The sequence below is a fragment of the Teleopsis dalmanni genome, chromosome 2 (assembly GCF_002237135.1).
Source record: "Teleopsis dalmanni isolate 2A chromosome 2, ASM223713v2, whole genome shotgun sequence".
NCBI classification, from domain to species: domain Eukaryota; kingdom Metazoa; phylum Arthropoda; class Insecta; order Diptera; family Diopsidae; genus Teleopsis; species Teleopsis dalmanni.
In genome coordinates this window covers 69572742-69592618 of record NC_051847.1, presented here as the reverse complement: position 1 = coordinate 69592618, position 19877 = coordinate 69572742, and the positions used below count along the sequence as shown (strand labels likewise).

At 27.7% G+C, this 19877-nt stretch overlaps 1 protein-coding gene across 6 annotated transcripts in view; it reads right to left on the bottom strand.

The window, feature by feature from the left end:
* The window catches only part of LOC119678566 (transient receptor potential cation channel trpm-like), a gene marked incomplete at its 3' end in the record, with an annotated part of 96281 nt that overhangs the window by 54271 nt on the left and 22133 nt on the right, over window positions 1-19877 (bottom strand). For 3 of the 6 annotated variants that reach the window (XM_038090463.1, XM_038090465.1, XM_038090467.1), the window contains 2 exon segments: window positions 5838-5920; window positions 18934-18990. In XM_038090463.1, coding sequence (XP_037946391.1) covers window positions 5838-5920; window positions 18934-18990 — 140 coding nt within the window. 6 annotated transcript variants of the gene reach the window in all.

Below are 19877 nucleotides of genomic sequence, written 5' to 3'. Positions count from 1 at the left end.
CAAACAATTATTTAACATCTCCAACAATCCCGAATATATAAAACAACTATATCTGGAGCCGATATTATTATTACTTCTATTTCCTTTCTTGAAACTTTAATTCTCTAGATTCTAAAGAGTCTCAGTTCGATCATTTCGGTGTTATTATCCACGATTCATTAGCAATTTTCCAGTTTCAGTAAGGAGTATTCTCTTTTACATTCTCTGAGGTCTTTCACGACATCTTGCATTTTATATTACTTTGTAGGAGCTTGAAGATTCTACAAAAGATTTCATGTAAAATAATTTCCGTATTATTAGCAGCAGTCAATTAAACAAGTTCCAAATCTGTCAATATGGACTATATTCCTTTACATTGTTTGGGGTCTTCCACGACTTCAATTTGTTATCCGAAGTTATATCATTTGTAATACAGTATGATGTTTTGATTTAATGCCAGCTATTTACTTGCAGCACTCACTCATAACTGTAGTTTGCAATTCTAGAGTAGTAAATATTAACTGGATGAACTTGGTTTTATATGCTTTGATTCCTCAGACTTTCAATCCCAAGGTGATATTGTCGAAGCAGACAAGTAGTTTTGCTGATGATTTACTTGAATTAATATCATTTGATAAGACTGCTGTCTTGTCAGCAAATTCAATATATGTACATTCATGATCTTGTGAAAAGTCTGCTGTACGTAACGAATAAATCGTTGAACCCATAAATATTTAGTTAATGGCGTTGTGTAAACTCGTTACCATTCTTAATAAATAAGTGCCTTGATCAGAGATGTGATCTGCGAACTGACATAAATGGGAGGTCGTATACCTAATTGGTTTGCTCTTAAGTAATTTTATGTACGTGGATCTTAAAAAAGGACTTAAAGATGACTCAATAACAAAGTTGACCAGCTTAATTCTTAACTCCTTTGTTAAAATTCCAAATAATTGATTTTCTAAAATTCATTTTTAGTTGAAGTTTGTTATTTAAACTGCTTCTTTTTCGAGTACTTAAATAGCTAACCTCGTCGCTGAATGGAGGCTTGTCAGTACATGTCTGAATGTGCTTTTACACCTGTTTCTGCTTCTGTTTCTGTGTTTCAAATTCAAAATAATTCACATTAGCATGAAATTTTCATGCACATCTGCACAGAACAATTTATTTGTGTATAGAATTGTGTGTGTTGAAGTGATTTTGGATTTATTTTTGTCTCTGCTGAATAATGAATACCAATTATTTCCATGACACACCAAAAAGTTTCAACTTGACACATGTCCTCGTATTCATCACGCATACACTTCCAAATTGAAATTATTATAGATAAATACTGTGTGAATCAAAAGAGTAAATCAACTTAGAAAATCACTGATGAAATACTTTTCATTAGCGGAAATTTATATTTTAAAAGGTAAAAAATTTTAAAAGCTTATATATATTAAAAAAGATAAAAAATGAAATCAATTACTGTGAATTACGAATATATTTTTGAAAAATTATCTGCACTTGATAATTTGATAATGGTGCAATCAATTACAATTGCTGCTTTTATTGTCCTCAATCTGATGCTGTGTTACAGTGACATTATTTGATATTCAAAAAAATATTTAATCAAATATTTTGCTAAATTTAATAACTAAACTTATTGTAAAAATTCGTAAGTAGACAAGTTGGTGATAATGACTGAAATTGTTAGAAAGCTTATTCTGTCATTTGTCAACAGCAATTTCTGCGACAACTACAATTAATTAAATTATTATATTAATTCTCAAAGTGGCTCTGGACACAGAATAAAATTATATTCAACTAAAGTATAACGTCTGTAGTAGATGTAAGTGGCTCATATGAATAACTACACTAAAATAAAGGATATCATCTTTAATACTGTTGCTGAAAGAATAAAAATAACACATTGTTACAAAATTTTAATGAACTTCCATTTACTTTAATCATTTTTATTTACTTACAAATATTTGGATTTTAATTTTTAAATGAAGTGATATTTTTTTAAACGTTTAAATTAAAATATTTAAAAACTATTTGTGCAATTTAACAGATTGCAATCAAAATCGTGTAAATGCTGTACAGTACACAGAAGCTTAAAATAACAATTTACAACGGTTTTTATGCAGAATATATTTTTAAAGTGAAGGATAATATAAACCTAATAAGAATAGAAGGAAGGGTGAGCTTGAAATGACCACATTTAACGCTTGGCTCAGCAAAATTACATATGATTCTAGAGTCGGCGGAGGATGGGCATAAGGAAAGTTATTCAAACTATGATTAACATAATTAAATTAATATTCATTTCATATATTGTATTATATATTATATATTATAATATTACTAGATAACCCGACAAACGTTGTTTTGCCTTATAAAATATTTCTAATTTCTAGATAAATTCTAGTGTAGACAAAAAGTAACTTACTTATTATAAGTGTGTAAGTATGTGGTATATGCATGAAATAGGCATGGAGCGCTATGAACGAAAACGAAAATAAAAGTAACAAACGCCAAACAATATTATTTTTAAGTTATTATAGTTTATTTATTAAATTATTAATTTAAAATCAATAGATTTGTATGATACCAAGTTCCCTGGCAACAACTGTTGTATCTTCAAATTTAATTTGCCTTGGATTGACTGTAAATAATAATAATGGTAATGGGCCAGTAACATTAACCAACAACAGTCGAAGATAAAAGCACTCAGTGTGTCTTGGATTAACTGTAAATAAGCGTTCGATTTAAATAAATTGAGACATGTATCAACTGGTGAAACTTGCTTGCGGGGCATCCATTTTTTGTTTGAGCCCATGTAAGCGTGGTACTTGTGAATAGAGTAATGTTCTTGCAAAGGCACCAAAATCATCCGTACTATTACACAATTCAAAAAATGCAGTGAGTGTAGATTTAGGTGGATTTGTACCACGATCAATCACTGTCTCGTTCGTGAAAAATACACGCTGACCGTTTTCAAGATGGACGGCTAACTGAACAGCTGCTGGATCCCGTTCATGAATTAGAAAACCGAAGATACGCCAAGCAGCTTCATTGGAGCTGATGTACCGACCAATTTGGTAGAGCGTAATTTCACCGTTTTTGTTTCATTGGAGGAGCATTTACATTAGTATTTTCTACTCTAAACACAGCCATATCACTGCCTTTATGGACATATTTATATATTTGATGCTCTTCACAGAACTGCAAAACTCAACATTTATATGAGCATTGTATGTCTTGCTTAGCAGAGGCGAATACGGCAGCACCCGCCATTGTCCCCCATTATCGGGATTTTTTCGACGATATATTGGATATCCGTCGGTATTTGTTATAGTATCATTAGTGAAATCTTTAGAAAAATTTTTAGTACATTTTCCATCTGCCATGCAAGGCGAAGACGAAGAAACGAAGTGGATGTAAATGCTCGATGTACTTGTTGGCGTAGTTACATAAAATATTAAGAAAAAAATTTTTCTTTTTCAAAAATATAAACAAAATTTGTCAAAAAAATAAAAAATTTTTTGTTAAAGCATTAAGGATATTTTTGCTGGATAGGGACTGCCTAATCAGTTCAGCGGTATGAAAAATAGATAGTAGCCGATTCTCAGACCTACTGAATACGCATATAAAATTTGGTTAAAATCGGTAAAGCCGTTTCGGAGGAGTACGGTAGCTAACATTGTGACATGGAAATTATATATATAAGACCGCAAACAGACGTCGTTTGGCCTTGTGACTTATTGATGGTCTTTGCAAATGCCAATCTAATAGGAAATTGAACGCGATTAAATTAAATTGGCTTGTCTGTGAGAATCATTGGAATTCGTGGCAATAAAACTTTTTCGTTTCGAAACTTGCCATTCAAAATGGTGGCTTCGATAATGTTTTTCATCAATTTTTTAATTACCAATCGCGTACTATTGCATAGCCGTGGTGGGTTCAAATTTCAAAGTAAAATAATCGGTGATCTAACTTTCAGTCGTAAAATGTGTGGTGGCATGCCTGGCAAATCCAGTGAGTTTAAAAACTCTGCTGAATAGTTTACAACTTCGTTGGTATCACAAACTGTATCGATCGATTTGTATAATATTAAGTCGCCTGGCAATGTCTGTTTTATCTTAAAGTTTAATTCATCAACATCCACGTTTTTTTTGCTGCTAATGGCTCTTTCTGCCAGCCACCCATGATTTATGTATTGTATGTGTACATCTGGAAATACGCGGTCAATGAGAGCATTTTGGGAATCAACGATAGTGCAGAAATTAGGGGGCAGTTTTATGAATTCAGTATTTTCATAGACAAAAATTTTTCATATCATAGCAAGTTTTCTTTTTCAAAAATATAAAAAAATTTATGTCAAAAAAATAAAAAAATTTTTGTTAAAGCAATAAAGACATTTTTACTGGATAGGGACACCCTAATCACTTTAGCGGTATGAAAAATAGATAGTAGCCGATTCTCAGACCTACTGAATACGCATATTAAATTTGGTAAAAATCGTTAAAGCCGTTTCAGAGGAGTACGGTAACTAACATTTTGACAATGTAATTTTATATATAAGATATATTATTTATAATATTATAAATTTTTTATTTTATTTTTGCATTATATTGTTGCGTACGTTCCAAGATTTGATGTGGTCGTTCGCTATCGCTGGATATCGATAAATAATTAAATAATAATCGAGTTTTGTATAGCGGTGTTTTTATTGCTCTTATTATTGAACACCAACTCACAATTTTCTTCAATCCTTAATATATATAAAACTTATTTTCCAACAATTAAATACTTAAAACAGTATTCCTAAGTTTACTTGGTTTCCAAATTCATTATATATTTTGTTGTATATTTTTTATTTAAGATACTTTTAGAATATCTTATATCACTAATGGTAAAATAAATTAATATTCAGATTTTATCTAACGCCAGCTTTATTGAATTCATTTTAATATTAATCAAGCGTTGGTAATAATTCACATTACAACGATTATATTTACAACATAAAATACATTAAACAAAACTCTTTAACTTATACAGATTATATTATACGCACACTCTATAATAAGTTCACATTTAATTTTCATTTTTTTTTGACCAAAATTAGCATTGACATCTAGTCGTACTACATAGCGTATGAGTTACAAAATAAATCACATTTTATTAAATATTTATTGTATTTCGTAATAATAATATTAAGTAAATATAAGTTAATAATATATAATATAAGTTAATATAAGAAAAAAATTATTTTTAATTTGTAATGCATACTTTAAGTGCTTTTAATTTAGACAAATCTTATGTATAAGATTACAGCTTTAAATAGCAAACTTGTAAATTATTTTAAGACGCGCTAAGTTATCTTTATGATAACTTAGCTACAAATTATTTTCCTACAGTCGACTGAGTTCAGTTCTTAAATGATTTTATCTAAGAAGACTCAAGTATTTAAATTAAAACAAACAAAATTTTTGGCAAAAGTTTCAAATATTTTTATAAATGTTATTTCTTTTCGGTTTTTTATTTGTTTGAGTTGTAATTAAATAACTTGCTTAAGTTCAGACACTTTTAAAAGATACAAAAAAAATAAATAAATGAGAATGAGAATGAGGTCAACACATACAAATTTCAAGTGTCAAAAAGATTGTTACTTGGTGGCATTAAAGCGCGAAGGACGAAATTTGATGCTATATAAAAAATGTTATGACGTCTTTGAGATTATATGAACAACAAAAATTTGTTATTAATCAAAAGTTGTGTGTTATAAAGGATTAGTTTTAAAGATACTGTCGAGTGCATTCTTAAGTAAACACTGTTGGAAATTCTTAAATATAAAATTTATTACTTACGTTGTTTCATCCTTGGGACAAGGTACAAATTTAATGCATTCACGTTTTTGAAAATTTGTTTCGATCCAACTACGAGGTTGATGCTGCGTTGTTAGTAAGTGCCAGGAATTCAAATGTAAATATTTACGAAAAATAGAAAATTAAAAAGAAATATAATTAGTATACATAAATTATTTATTATCTCTTTATAAAAGTGAATTTAATTGCTCTTTTTATATTTACTTTTAATTATAGCAGACATTTAAAGGTTATACCATATATACAGTTAAAATATATATAATATTTTCTTTTAGAAAAAAATTAAAACAAAAAACTTAATTAATGTATTAAGAAACAAAAACATATATCAACACAAAAATCAACAAATAAAAATGCACAAATAAATAATTAAAATAAAGTCAAAAGTCTTAATGGAAAAGTTTCAAGCAAAAATAAACATTAATTTTGTACAATAATATTTGGTAAATTTTGTCCTTTTGCACAGAAAAGTATCTCAAAATATGCAATAAATAATTTAGCAGCATTTTTAGCATTTATTTGCTATACTCACACAAAAACATTTAATTGAATCAAATGAAATTTAATGTACCTTGAGCAGTTTACCATTTTGTAAAGAAAGATAAATATAATTAAACTTTATAGAAAACTTAAAATACAAGATGATGCTTTTTTTCTAAATGTATTTAAAGACAACACATTTTACTTCAATAAATAATTGTTTTTTTAATGAAACTTATTTGAAATTATTTTTAGTATTTGAAGAAAGTCGAGGAGATGAGAAATCGACGATATTTGTTCTAAAAATGACAAGAAACCTTTTTTGAAAAAATTAGACAAAAATAGATACAAAAACACGTTTCAAATAGATACTTTAAAATTTTACTTAAATATTATAAAATGACATATTATTATAAATTGGGTAAGAAAAGTTAAAAGTCTCTAAAGTTTTATATGCAAGACTTCCTCACATATTTTCAAATAGCTTTGATTAACAAAAATTTTAATGCAAAATGCATCTCTAGAATAAAAAACGCGTCTTTTTATATTTATATTAAAAATAATTTTAACAAATATAACGTATTTGTTTTGCAGTCGAGCTTTAGGTTGTTTTTAGATTATTATTTTATCTCTAAATTTAAAATAAAATGAAAAAAACTATTTATTTAAACAAATATTATAGTCTGGTATATAGGTTATGTTTAGTGTTTATTTATAAAAATATTTATAAAAAAATTATTATAGGGTGAAAAAACTGTGGTGATTATTTTTCCGTTAAATTATTATTATTTAATAATTATAATATTAAATTTTAATAAATTAAATAAAATAATATTATTATTATTTGCGAAGAAGGAACTGAGAAACAATAATTTCCTCAAAAAAGATTTTGTGATTTAGTATATATTCTACACAAAAAATTTACAATAGCCATTTGTAGCATAAATCAAAATTTTTCGATATATACAATATATGCAACCAAAAAAAAAACTATCTATATTTTTAAAAATATGTGCAAGGTGTGGGGAATTCCTTATTTGTAAAACATTTGTAAAAGATGCCGCCACAGGACTTAAGATGAATCCTACATGTCTGAAATACAACACATAGATGGAACGACTAAGATCGATTAAAACATCTACAAAATTATGAAGCTGATTAATCATAATAAACCAGCTGATATATCAACCATGAAACACGTAATATTTTTAGAAAACATTACGGTAATGAGCTCATAAATGAGCATCAATAGGTTTGACCCAACTATGTTAAAAAAATTTTTACCAATTGGAGTCTTGGTCTCCTTTAAAGGCAGCAAATATATATTGATAATAAAGTAAGTATATATAGTGTAGTAAATTTTAATTTTTTTAAATTATATTCAGAACTTTTTTAATAGAATTGTAGAAGAATAAATGGCGTACGTCATAGGTGTGGAACGCTATATATATAATAAATACATTTGATAAATACATTTTCTAAGATTTTTTACTAGAGTTGTGCTGGTATAACATTTAGTCAATACGTTTGTTAAATTTAAACAGTATTAAATTATTTTCAGTTTAATGCAAACTCTATTGTTTATCTCGTTTTGAAGAATGTTAAGTATTTCGACTATCTCGAAAGCATGTAAAATGCAAAATTTTGCATTCCAAATTTCTATAATTTCTTTTATAAGAAACTATGAAATAAAAATTTTTATTGTCTTAATAAAAAAATAATATGATGTTAAAAAAATTTTTTATTACTTTTGTACATTCAGATTACTTAAGTTATTTGATTCATATATTTTTTAATTTTCTCTTTTAATTTAATTAAAAATGATTTCAAAAGAAAAAAGCAATTTAATTTAAATTGTATTAAAAAATATTAAAATTGGATTATTTATTATTTTTTTATTTTAACTAAAAACATTTACATTTTTTTGATGTAAATAAAATGCTTACACGTCAAATGTTTTTATTACTTTCATTCTAAATAGTACAAGCTGAAAAGTTTTAACAGTTTTAATCAGAGCTATATGAAAAAGTCAGTTCTCGTCTCACTCAATTAGAATATTTAAAGCTAGTCTTATAAATTTAATTACATTTATAAAACCCTTGACTAGCATTAAATTTAAAAATAATAGTTTACTTTCGAGAATCTACTTAAAAATGAGTTTTGCTTTGTATGATATATGGGATATTAACCTCGAAAAAACTTTTTATTAATCAAATTTAGTAACGAATACAATTATTTGAAAAAGTAGACATCTTTTGCTCTTTTTATAATATCAAACTCCTAATAAAAAATCACCTCTTGACCATTTACCTAAGTCAGGTAACTGAAATTAATTAATATATTACTTAATTTATATAATTTATTATTACACCCATGCTACATAATTGATAAGGCAAAAAATAATTCATGAAAAGAAGACTTGAAAATCTTGAATTGTAATAATATATAAAAATTTACGGAAGTCAATACTAAAAATTTTAATATTAATTTCCCTTCACAAGCGAATTCTAAAATTAATTATTTTAAAATATTGCAATAGTTTACTATATTATGGCAGAACAAATTTAACAAATCACATAGCTATTCATATATAATGTTAGAAATCCAGAGTAACTTATTGAGAACCACAGCTTCATCATTCATTCATTTAATCATAAATGTCCATTTCTTTTTCATAAAAAGTGGATACATTTTAAGTACCAACGTAGTATGTAAGTTAATACTATGCTTCTGTGTTTTGTTATATTTTGGACAAATGGAAACAAAAAAATTCTCAGGGCAGAGTGTATATTTCATTCAAATCACTCAATTTTTTTCATAACATATATTATGAAAGCTAATATTTCTTTTATATTTTATTTTTTTAGCTTTTAACTTAATCCTTTTTCTAATAAGTGTTCCTACTACAATCATTCTTACTCGTATCATTGACTCATACGGCCACAAAAAATAGTCATAAAGTGGCTACATATGCCGGAAATTCAAAAAATATTCAAAAAATGCTATAAAATTACTTCCCAGATTATAATAAAAAAAATTTCATTTCAACAATATTTATGTCTTGTATTATTATTTTAAGTTCTCATGAAGCCAAAAACACACCCTATATAAGTTTAAAAATTGGGCAACCCCCCTTTTAGAATCAGAAAGTGAAACAATAAATACTTACTAAAGTATATCAAAGTGATTTAATAATGCTTAGGTATAAAATAGTTTTTTTTATAAATAAGATTAAGACGAACACGACTAAGATTAAGTAGAATACGACTAATTGTTTGTAAACATAATTTTTGACGTTAGTCACATTGATCTAACTTAAGCTTATTTTTTATGTAAAATATAGGACATTTTTATAATGCTCTTCAAATAAAAGTAGATTAAAAATGGGTTCAGAATGATAAGGCATGTACATTGTGACCGAAAAGTTTTCGGAAATTCTCATTTAAAATTCGCGCGCTGTATATTTTTCGATATTTTAAGTTTATGTAGTTTGGCAGCACTGTCCTTAATTACTATGCCAAAAATGAGCGCGATCTGTCAGACAGTTCGTTTACGGCAGCTGTTGAAACCAGTTCACCTCAGTAGTGCGTTGCGAAAAAAACAATGGAAAAAAATATTGAACAAAGAGTTTGCATCAAATTTTGTGTTTCGAACGAAATTTCGTGTGCAGAATCGTTGCGAATGCTACAAAAGGCTTATGGGTAATCAGTTTTATCGAAAACTCAAGTTTATGAGTGGTACAAAGCCTTTCAGGACGGTCGTACGACCGTCGAAGACATGCCGCGTTCTGGACGACCTTCGGCCTCTACCACCGACGAAAACATTGAAAAGGCAAAGGAAATCGTGTTCCAAAATCCTCATGTGAGTGTTAGAGAGATAGCACGAGAGCTAGGCATCGGTCGTGAGAGCTATCCGCCGTAAACGGCCTCAATTGTGGAAGGATAATTCATGGATTTTTCATGACGATAATGCTCCCTCGCACCGAGCCAACATTATCAACGATTTTAAGGCCAAACATTCAATAAATACCATCAAACAGCCACCGTATTCACCTGATCTTGCACCGTGTGACTTTTTCCTGTTTCCCAAACTCAAATTACCACTCAGAGGAACGCGTTTTGAATCCATAGAAGACGAAAAACAGAATTCGCAGAGGGAACTCAAAGCCATACCGGAAAGCGCCTATAAAAAATGTTTTGATGATTGGAAGAAACGTTGGCATTTGTGTATCGCTTTCTAATGGAGCATATTTTGAAGGAGATAAAATAAATATTGATGAAGATTAAGAATTTTGCGTTTTATTTAAAATTTCCGGAAACTTTTCGGTCACAAAATATATATTATAAAAATATATATTAACTGAAAATCAGGAAATATGTCAAATTATAGCAGCAAATTTATATTTAAAGCAATATGTAATTATAATAAGTAAAACATATCGTATGCCTGAAATCTTCATATAAGAATACGATGGAAGATAAAAGTTCCCAGAAAATAAATGTAAAAGACTACATAGATTAAGCATCTTATCAAAAAATAAGAAATTTAAGGAATTATTACCAAGGGAGATCACTCTCTTAGTCCTACTCTCTTAGTCTTACTGCTATCCTACTTGCTTCATGTTATACAAGATACAAGTAAGTAACACTTCAAGTATATTAAAAGTGGGAACAAAGGATTTTAAAATTGCAGTGCCATATCTTTTTGAAAAATTATTAAAATGAATAAAGGAATATATAGTATACGTACGATGACTGAACAGTTTTTTATACTTTTAAATTAATTTTATATGCATTTAATAATCTGTCTTTAAATTTTGTAACATTTATTAAAAATTAAATAGCTTTCTCGCGCCAGTAATTTGATTTTTGCTACTAATTTTAATACTAAGTTTCGAACATTTTCCATTTTTTAGTGGCTTATTAACAGTAATCGTTTATACTAAAATCGAAATGAGAGTATACTTTTTTTAAAATAAACTAAACTAGTTACTTTTAAATAATTATATACTTTCCGCAATAATTATACTATAGAATTAAATGTCAAATTCAGTTATAACTATTATAAGTTAATTTTAATTATATCAAATAATGATTAATAATGCTTTAGCTATTTGCTACTGAATAAAAATTACAAATGTATTTAAAATCAGAAATTTATTTTTTTATTTATTATTTATTGTTTTATTACTCATTTGTAAAATCTGTTAACTTTATAGAAAACAAGAAATTTAAAAAACACCTCTACTTCACATCAAAATATTCTCAATTATTTTAAAATAGTTTTTAACATCGAATTCTCTGAGTATTCTTCATATAACCATTAAAAGCTATGTTTTCCCTAAGAACTGGAATTCATCAATAAATAAAACATAAAAATAAAATGTAATACTAACTAAAAACATATTTATATCCCAACCATAATTATTTATTTATGTAATTTATTAGCAAAAATTTAAGGAGTAGCGTAACTCAAAACAATAGTAAAACTTTTACTAGGAACAGGTAACTAACTAATCGCAATAACATTTATTATAACACAAAAAAAAAACTGTAAGAAAAATAACAACAGAGAATATAATTAAATAATGTTTATAGTAACACAAGCTGCAGGCCAAAATATAGTAAAACAAACCTCGTCCCTTGAAGTTGGCTCTGGAGTCTTTAATAAATCTCTGACATTAAGTATCAAAACTTTCGTTAACGTTGAAGAAACGGATGAACGTTTACGCGCGTCTCGATTCGAAGGAGGACACAACCTCCCAAAACGCACTGTATCACTAGTACTAACCGCATTCACTTGGGAAGAACTAAAACGACGTACCGTAGAGAAATCCTTCGAGACACTCCGCAAATATTTTTTCGTAACTTGTGGGGAATCAATGACCATGTTAAAGCGAATTTATAGCACATGAAAGGGTCACGAAGGATAACGAAATTTTCCCATTCACTCATTTGCTCGCACTGCCACAATTTAATTTAAATTTATGCAAAGCAAACTTTGTTGTTTTATTTTTAAAAAAAATGGGTTCCATTATTTTAAAAACTTTTATTAAATGAATTCATAATTTGCGGTTTTCCGAGCAAAAACCATAGCACAACAAAAAAAATAAAAAAATAAAAAAAAAAACGAAATGCAGCAATTAACGAGAAATTCTCATAAGCAACAAAAATTAACTTTTTTTAATTAGATTTTTTATTTCATTACAAGAGAAATTATTATTATTTATGTTGAATAAATTATGAGATACGCACAGTGCTTACACCGACGAGTATTTTGCTACTAAATGTTTTGCTAGTTTCAGATCTGGTCTGCGCTTCAAACGCAGCGACTCATTATGGCTGAGATAAAGGCGTATTTGCACTAAGAGCGAAATTTTTTTTAGTCGCAACAAAGTAGCGTGTTTTTCTACCATGGCCTATAAATATAATGCGGCGACACCTGCAGTTGGGAGAAGTACAACTTCTCGTTTCAATGCTAATGCACATTTTGAACTTTTTTTCCATAGTTTGGTTATCTCGTTAAGTAAATTAAGACAGTATTTTTATCTGTGTTCAATGAAATAGAAAAGCATCGTTTGTCAGCTAGTTAGTTCCTACATGGTCTCTGCGCTACACGCTGTTCTCATAGACAAAAACTGTGCATTCTCTACTTTAATTAAAATTGTTTAAAATTAATTATTAACATTTATCAATTTTTTTTTAACTTTTGGTCATATTATTACACTCAAAAGTGACAATTAATAAATTTTCTTATTTGCATTGGTGTTTTTTTAAGCTTAACTCAAACCCCAAGACAGTGTGGCATTTTACTTTAGATTATTTACGTGTTTCGCTTTTTATTTAATTTTCACCACACTTTTGCCAGACGTCTGTTACTTAATATAGCCCTAGTTATAACTGAGAAATGTTAATTTATAATAATTGCTAATAGATTTTTTTATTAATTTTTTTTTTTTTTGTTTTCAGTAAATAGCTTGGAAATAATTTTTTTACGCAATAGAGCATTCGTTTATCGCTTATATGACTTCGAATAATAATAAAAAAATGCACAAAGTTACTGTAACACTTATTATCACCTTTTAAAAATAAACAAAATACTATATTTTAAATTATATTACACGTCGTTTTAGCTAAACGTTTTCATATTTAGTTTAGGTAGTAGAAATATAGAGACAGACGGTAGGGTGACACTACACATATTCATTATAGATTTATAACGACACGTAATTCGAGTCCCTAACTACATTTTATAATATAACACATTACTTAAGATGTTTTAGAATACATTAACCAAATTTAAGATATAATTCACTTGAACATATGAGATCAACAACAGCGCCTTAAAACTGTTAGTTTCACAGTACCGATTTCAATTAATATTTAGAATTAGCGAATTTTAAGATATAATTCATACTAAAATTGGACACTAAGTTTACCGTCTAAAACTGTTAGCTTTACATTTTTTACAGTAATTAACAATTTAGAATTAGCATTCTTTTCTTGCCATTGTTTAATAACAACTTGTTTTCAGTACCCGATTTTCACAATCCCATTACTGTAATTTTCACATTCCAATAACTATAAGCAAGTTAGACAAATATCAAAAAAAAATAGATAGCCAAAAATTCAATTAATTAAAATAATTTAAAAAATAAATTTTTGTTGTTGTTTCACTTCTGTTCGAAAACCTCTTTATGTAAATATAACAAGTTTCTATTAAAAATATAATAGTCACTTCCGTCTGAAAAATTTGACGTTAAATTACAACTTATTCAAAAAAAAATAGATGAATTAAAAATAAGCAAACAAGTAAAATTAAAGCAAGTCCAAAGGGCTGGACATACTCAGAGAATGCACGTAAATGACCCGATAAAAAAAAATATTCCAACCTGCATTAGAAGGAAGAAGAAAAAGAGGTTGATCAAGTTTACGCTGATAAGATTACATTAAACAAACGGCGGAGCTGCTTGGATACATGGTGCCAATTACAAACGGAAGCCAAGATTCTATTAGGATCATTGAGCCATTAATGATTTTCAGTATCCCGATTTTCACGTCCAAATGACTATAATTTTTATTAATTATTTTTTGTTAGTTAAACTGAGTAAAGATCCCATGCAGCCGCTTCTGATTATTTCCATATTTATTTAATTGGAACTTGCTTAATTGTAAAGTACTCGTCTACAGGCACTCTCAACTTGATCTCTACACCTGTGATACAGATTTTTCTCCGATTGCCACTTGAAATTGAATTTTTTCGTTGGATCGTTATCATTCATTCTCACAGTATGAATAAATCAATGAATCTGCTATATGGTTTTTTACTAAAGAATGTGAATTGCTCAATAAACTTCATACAGGTCGTAGTTTATGCAGATGCGAAAGTCGTCGATTGTAAAGGATCAACTTTTTCTTTGAATACTTTTAGTGCTACTATATTATTCTGTGGTAGCATCATTGCTTCTCAGTCACAGATTTTGTCAGTCTACAATCCAATTATTTATTAAGTATAAATAATTGGCAATTGTTGAACCCATTAACAATTGTAATTATTTGTCCGAACTCTAAGCTGACTACGTTGTTCCTGGTTACGGCGGTGTCAAGATAGATGAAATTCTTGACAGCTTTGAAAGTATGATCAGTACAGTAATAGTCGATCATACTTTTTTATTTGTTGGTTTTCAATTTAAGGACATATTTAACTTAACGTACGAAAGTTTGGATTATTTGAATCAAAATATTGTGTTGAGTCAAATTAATTTTTTTTGATTTATAGAAAACGTTCTGCAACTATACGATAATAAAAAGCCCGCAGTGGTGACATAATCAATTTCGGATATAAAAAAAGAGAAGCGCACATAATTCGGTTAATAGAATAACTAGCGGATAGTAGGTAAACCTGGATGTTCAGCATTGAGGCCAGAATATAATAAGAGCTAATGCATGACTTTGAAAATCTAAGAACATATTTATTGTAAATTGAATTTAAAAACTGCTCGAATTTAATAAATAATTGTTTTTAAATTTTGGTAAGCAAAACCAATATTGAATACATTTTTTAAATATATAAAAACTGAATAAATGTATGTAAACTTTCTGATAAATTTCTTTAATATAGAAACAAATTACCACTTTCTGTTTTCATACTTAAAATAAGTAATAAATATATATATGTTCTTTTATGATATTATTAAAGAAATTTATACCAATATCGCGCACCTTAATCTTTGCAGAATATAATATATTATCTTGGTTGCTATCAACGCTTTTGAGAAGAACCTAGGGTAGAAGAAGGATATTTTCAAAAACATATTTCTTCCTGCAAAATGCACCAAAATATACTTTTTTTCCTTCCGTACTTAATAAGCGCACCAGGTAATGTACATACATGAATTGAACTGCTATAAATAATAAAACACATTTCTTAATTATTCCAATCCAATCTTTAAATTTTAATTAAAGAATATTCTTTAGGCTTCAATATTTAAGTTTCATCCAATTTTAGTGCGCAGTATTTATACGCATTTCAAGATACAATTTTCTTGAGAAGATTTCAAAAGGTAATTTTATTTGAAGCACTTACTTTGATTACAATTTTGCAATTAAACCGAAATACCTCATAATAAAAGAATAGATTTAACTTCATTCTAATAACACTTAAATTTATTTATTTAACTTTTATGATTGATTCAGTTGTTTTTGATACGTTTGCGACACTTAAAGATTTGTTTACGTTTTTCGAATCCCTTAATTACGTGAACTGTTTGTATATTTAATAACAAAAGTACTGCCTTAACAACTCCTTCTAGAAATAACTCACACCCACTAACAATTCAAGTCGAAAGAACGCAATATTGTTCTTAGAGTAAAACTTATAAACAAACTGTGGAGCACAGCAGAAAGTGGCTTTCATGTACGTATTCACTTAATTGACTTTCATTATTTATTTTACTCCTTTGCAGCCGGAAGCAGTAGGAGCAGCAGTTACAAGAGCGGTAGCATCTGGAAAGACAAAACGCATGGTTGTTATTCTTGGAGCTCTGGAATTCTCATTAGAATTTCCGCACGTTTTGATTGAAGTGGAAGAAAAATTCCTCTTACTTTGGCATGGAGTAATTGCGCATCGTTTGCTTTACTGTCCTTTTTAATATTTTTTATTTCTTTTTTAATTTATTAGATCTACTCTACTTTAAGTTACCATACTTTCCACTCAATTCAATTGCTGTCAATTATTCATTTAGCGTTTGAATGATTTTGCATTTATTAGGCATCTCTGCGCTCAAGGATTAGCTCCAGTCACGTTAAAAGTATTAAAAGTGCATTCAGTTAATTGGTTGCAAATTGTTCGCTACTTGAAAGTATTTATAGAATTCTAAAAATAGTATTTCTACAATAATATCATTCAAATAGATGATTATCAGGACACAGTTTTGTTTGCTACACTTGAGAACACATTGTTCAATTTTTCAAAGCTAAATATATATTGTAAAAAAAAAATATATGAGAATAATATAAAAAGTTCATTTGTCTTTTAAATTGTTTCATATTTTTATTCTTTTAAATCGAGTCTCTTTTAAATATTTTTTGTCTTAAAACGTGACAATTCCAAACCCAATTTAAATTTTTTATTTTCGAACGACCTTTTTTACTCTTATATTATATATAAAAACAAGTAATATAATAGCTAACATATTAAAAGGATTAAAAACGAAAAGTATACCGTAAATGTCAGAATATACTCGCTTACATTTTCAAGCAATTAAAAATGTGGGAATCTTCTCCCATGCGAGAAGAGATATCTTCTCTATAGGAAAGGATTTGTGTCCAAAGCCAGAATATAGTCGATTACAGATGCAAGCCAACATAGATATGAGACTCCTCTCTAATGGGGAATTATTCCGCTTAAGTCGGAATATAGTAAAACAAAGATTCAAACACATATAAACGTAATAATTTTTTCTTATGCGTAAAGTCCAACGCTTCTATAGATTTTCAATGTCACATAAGAAAAGAGTTCAACATCCCTGTTTGCTTGAATTTGGCTATACAGTAATCCCTCCTATAACGCGTTAGATTGGTTCAGCGGAAAACGCCTTATATGGCTATTCCTATACTCGAAGCTAATTATGAACTCTACAGATCCCCACGTTATATGGGGGAATGCTCGTATTATACGAAGGATTGAAATCGCGTATTATGAAAACGCGTTATAAGGATACCGTGTTATAGGGAGGATTATTGTATTTACTATATTTCGATTTTCACTGAAACTATTCTTTGCTAGTTCGAAACAACGAAAAATAAAGCTGGAAAATGTGATAGCGTAGTTCAAAACAGCATATATATGATCATCTTATTCACATACTAATGCTACATCACGAAAGAACTACTTTAAAGATTTTTAACAGAGTAAATGTACTTTTTATTTTGCAAATGTTTTGAGTTATTCAAAATGGACAATGAAACCATGTGATTTCCTAATCAAAAGATTGTGTTTAGTTAGGCTATTGCGCATTTGGTGAATTTGATCACGTTCTAAGCACTCTTATTGATGAAGAAATTGCTGCTCGGATATACACGATATTAAACTTTAAATACGAACGGAAGCTACTCTAGTTTTAACTCAATAACGACATCTGAGAATCGAAGAACGAAAAAGGATTCAAGTCTACTTCGGCTAATCGTCCACTTCAGTGGGACCTCTTGTTAAACGGTGTGTAGTCCCACCGTTCCACAATTCAAACTTTAAATTAATTCTGAATATAACTATATCATTCCCAAGAATAATGTAAAAATTTGTAACTTCGATTTCCGATATTTGGAAAATCGTGTTATATTATATTTTATTAAATTCTTCAGACAAGTGGGGGTTATAAAAATGTGTAAGTGCATATATTAAAGAAACCTTAAATAAAGCACTTAGGAGTATCACGGAGTACCATGGAGTTTTTTTTTGCATTTTTCTAAAACTGCGTCAATTGAGGATCAAAATCTTAATCCTTATATTGATATTTAAAACTTATTAATGCGTTGAAGTGATATTAATATTTATGCTAATATGATATTTCTTGTTTCTGTGATCTGTTATATATTGAAGAACTGTATGTTTTTCTAGTCATCACAGAATATTTCACTTATATATTTAATGATAATTTCTGCAAGAATTTTTTACTCACATACACCTATATACACATGGATGACATCTATACAGGACAACACACATACAAATAGATTTGGAAAAATTTGTGTTTCAAACAAAGCAAACATAAACTTATAGAACAGAAAATAAATATTAATAATAAAATAATATATAAAAAAATTATTAAAAAAATTGAAAGAGGGAAAAATGCATTTTACTTTTACATTGAACACATAAATGCAATTTAAAATGAAACAAAAGAAAAACATATATAAAATATATATATAAAAAATTATATTACACAAACGTTAAAAACAAATTTACAACAAACAAACAAACAGCAAAGGAAACATAAATATTTTTATTTTTTATGAAATGAAATATGAATTTCATTATTTTCAATATTTTTCTTTTTTGTTTTACTTAAAATTTTGTTATTTTTTATAATTTTGCTTACCCTGGGCACAGTAATATTAATCAGCCCCCAACAGATTTTTTTCAGGCCCCATGGTATCTATGGTATGTGTATTGAATTGGCAGTGATGATGAAGTAACACAAGTGAGTTTAATTTTTGTGATATTGTGATTAAAATCATTTGTGAAGCACAATAATTTTGAAAAATTATATTTGAAGAAGTATTTTTTTTATTTATTTAAAGTGTTGTGGTGATGTTTCAGATATTTTTAAGTGAGATCGTAGTAGTAATTTTGATTGGTTTAAAGAAGTTAAAAAATAAATAAAATTAGAATTCAATATAATTGTATTTTTTTTTAAATATGGTTTATAAAACATAATTAATAAAAAAAATTGTTTGCAATTTATTGAAATTAAGGTAAAATTATTATTACACAAGGAAAATATATTAATAAAAATTTAGAAAAATAAGAACACAATTAAAGTGTAAGAATAAACAGACAGAGAGGGAGAGGCAGAGAGAGAGAGAGAGAGAGAGAGAAGAATAAATAGAGTATTTAAATTAAGTTAAAGAAATAAGAAGAAAAGAGAGCATTTAAAATTAGTTTTATTTTTAATAAAATTGTAATTAATTTAATAAAATATATTTAATGATTTTATATATTTATATATATTGAAAAAAAAAATATTTAAGAAAACTTTAAGGGTATTGAACAAAAGGAACCTTTCATCAATTGGTGACTGACTACCATACCACTTTTATTCGTACAAATTGCAGTTTATAATTCATTAATATTATACTACTTTTTAAATAAAAATAAATAAATTATTATTTACTAAATGAAAGCTAATATTAAAATACAAGTGAAACATACAATTTAATATTAATTACATTATATATATATATTTTTAATTATTTGAATTTAATAAAGAGTTTCCTGGAAACGAAATTTTTTTTTAAATGGTTGACACGTGATTTAAATAAT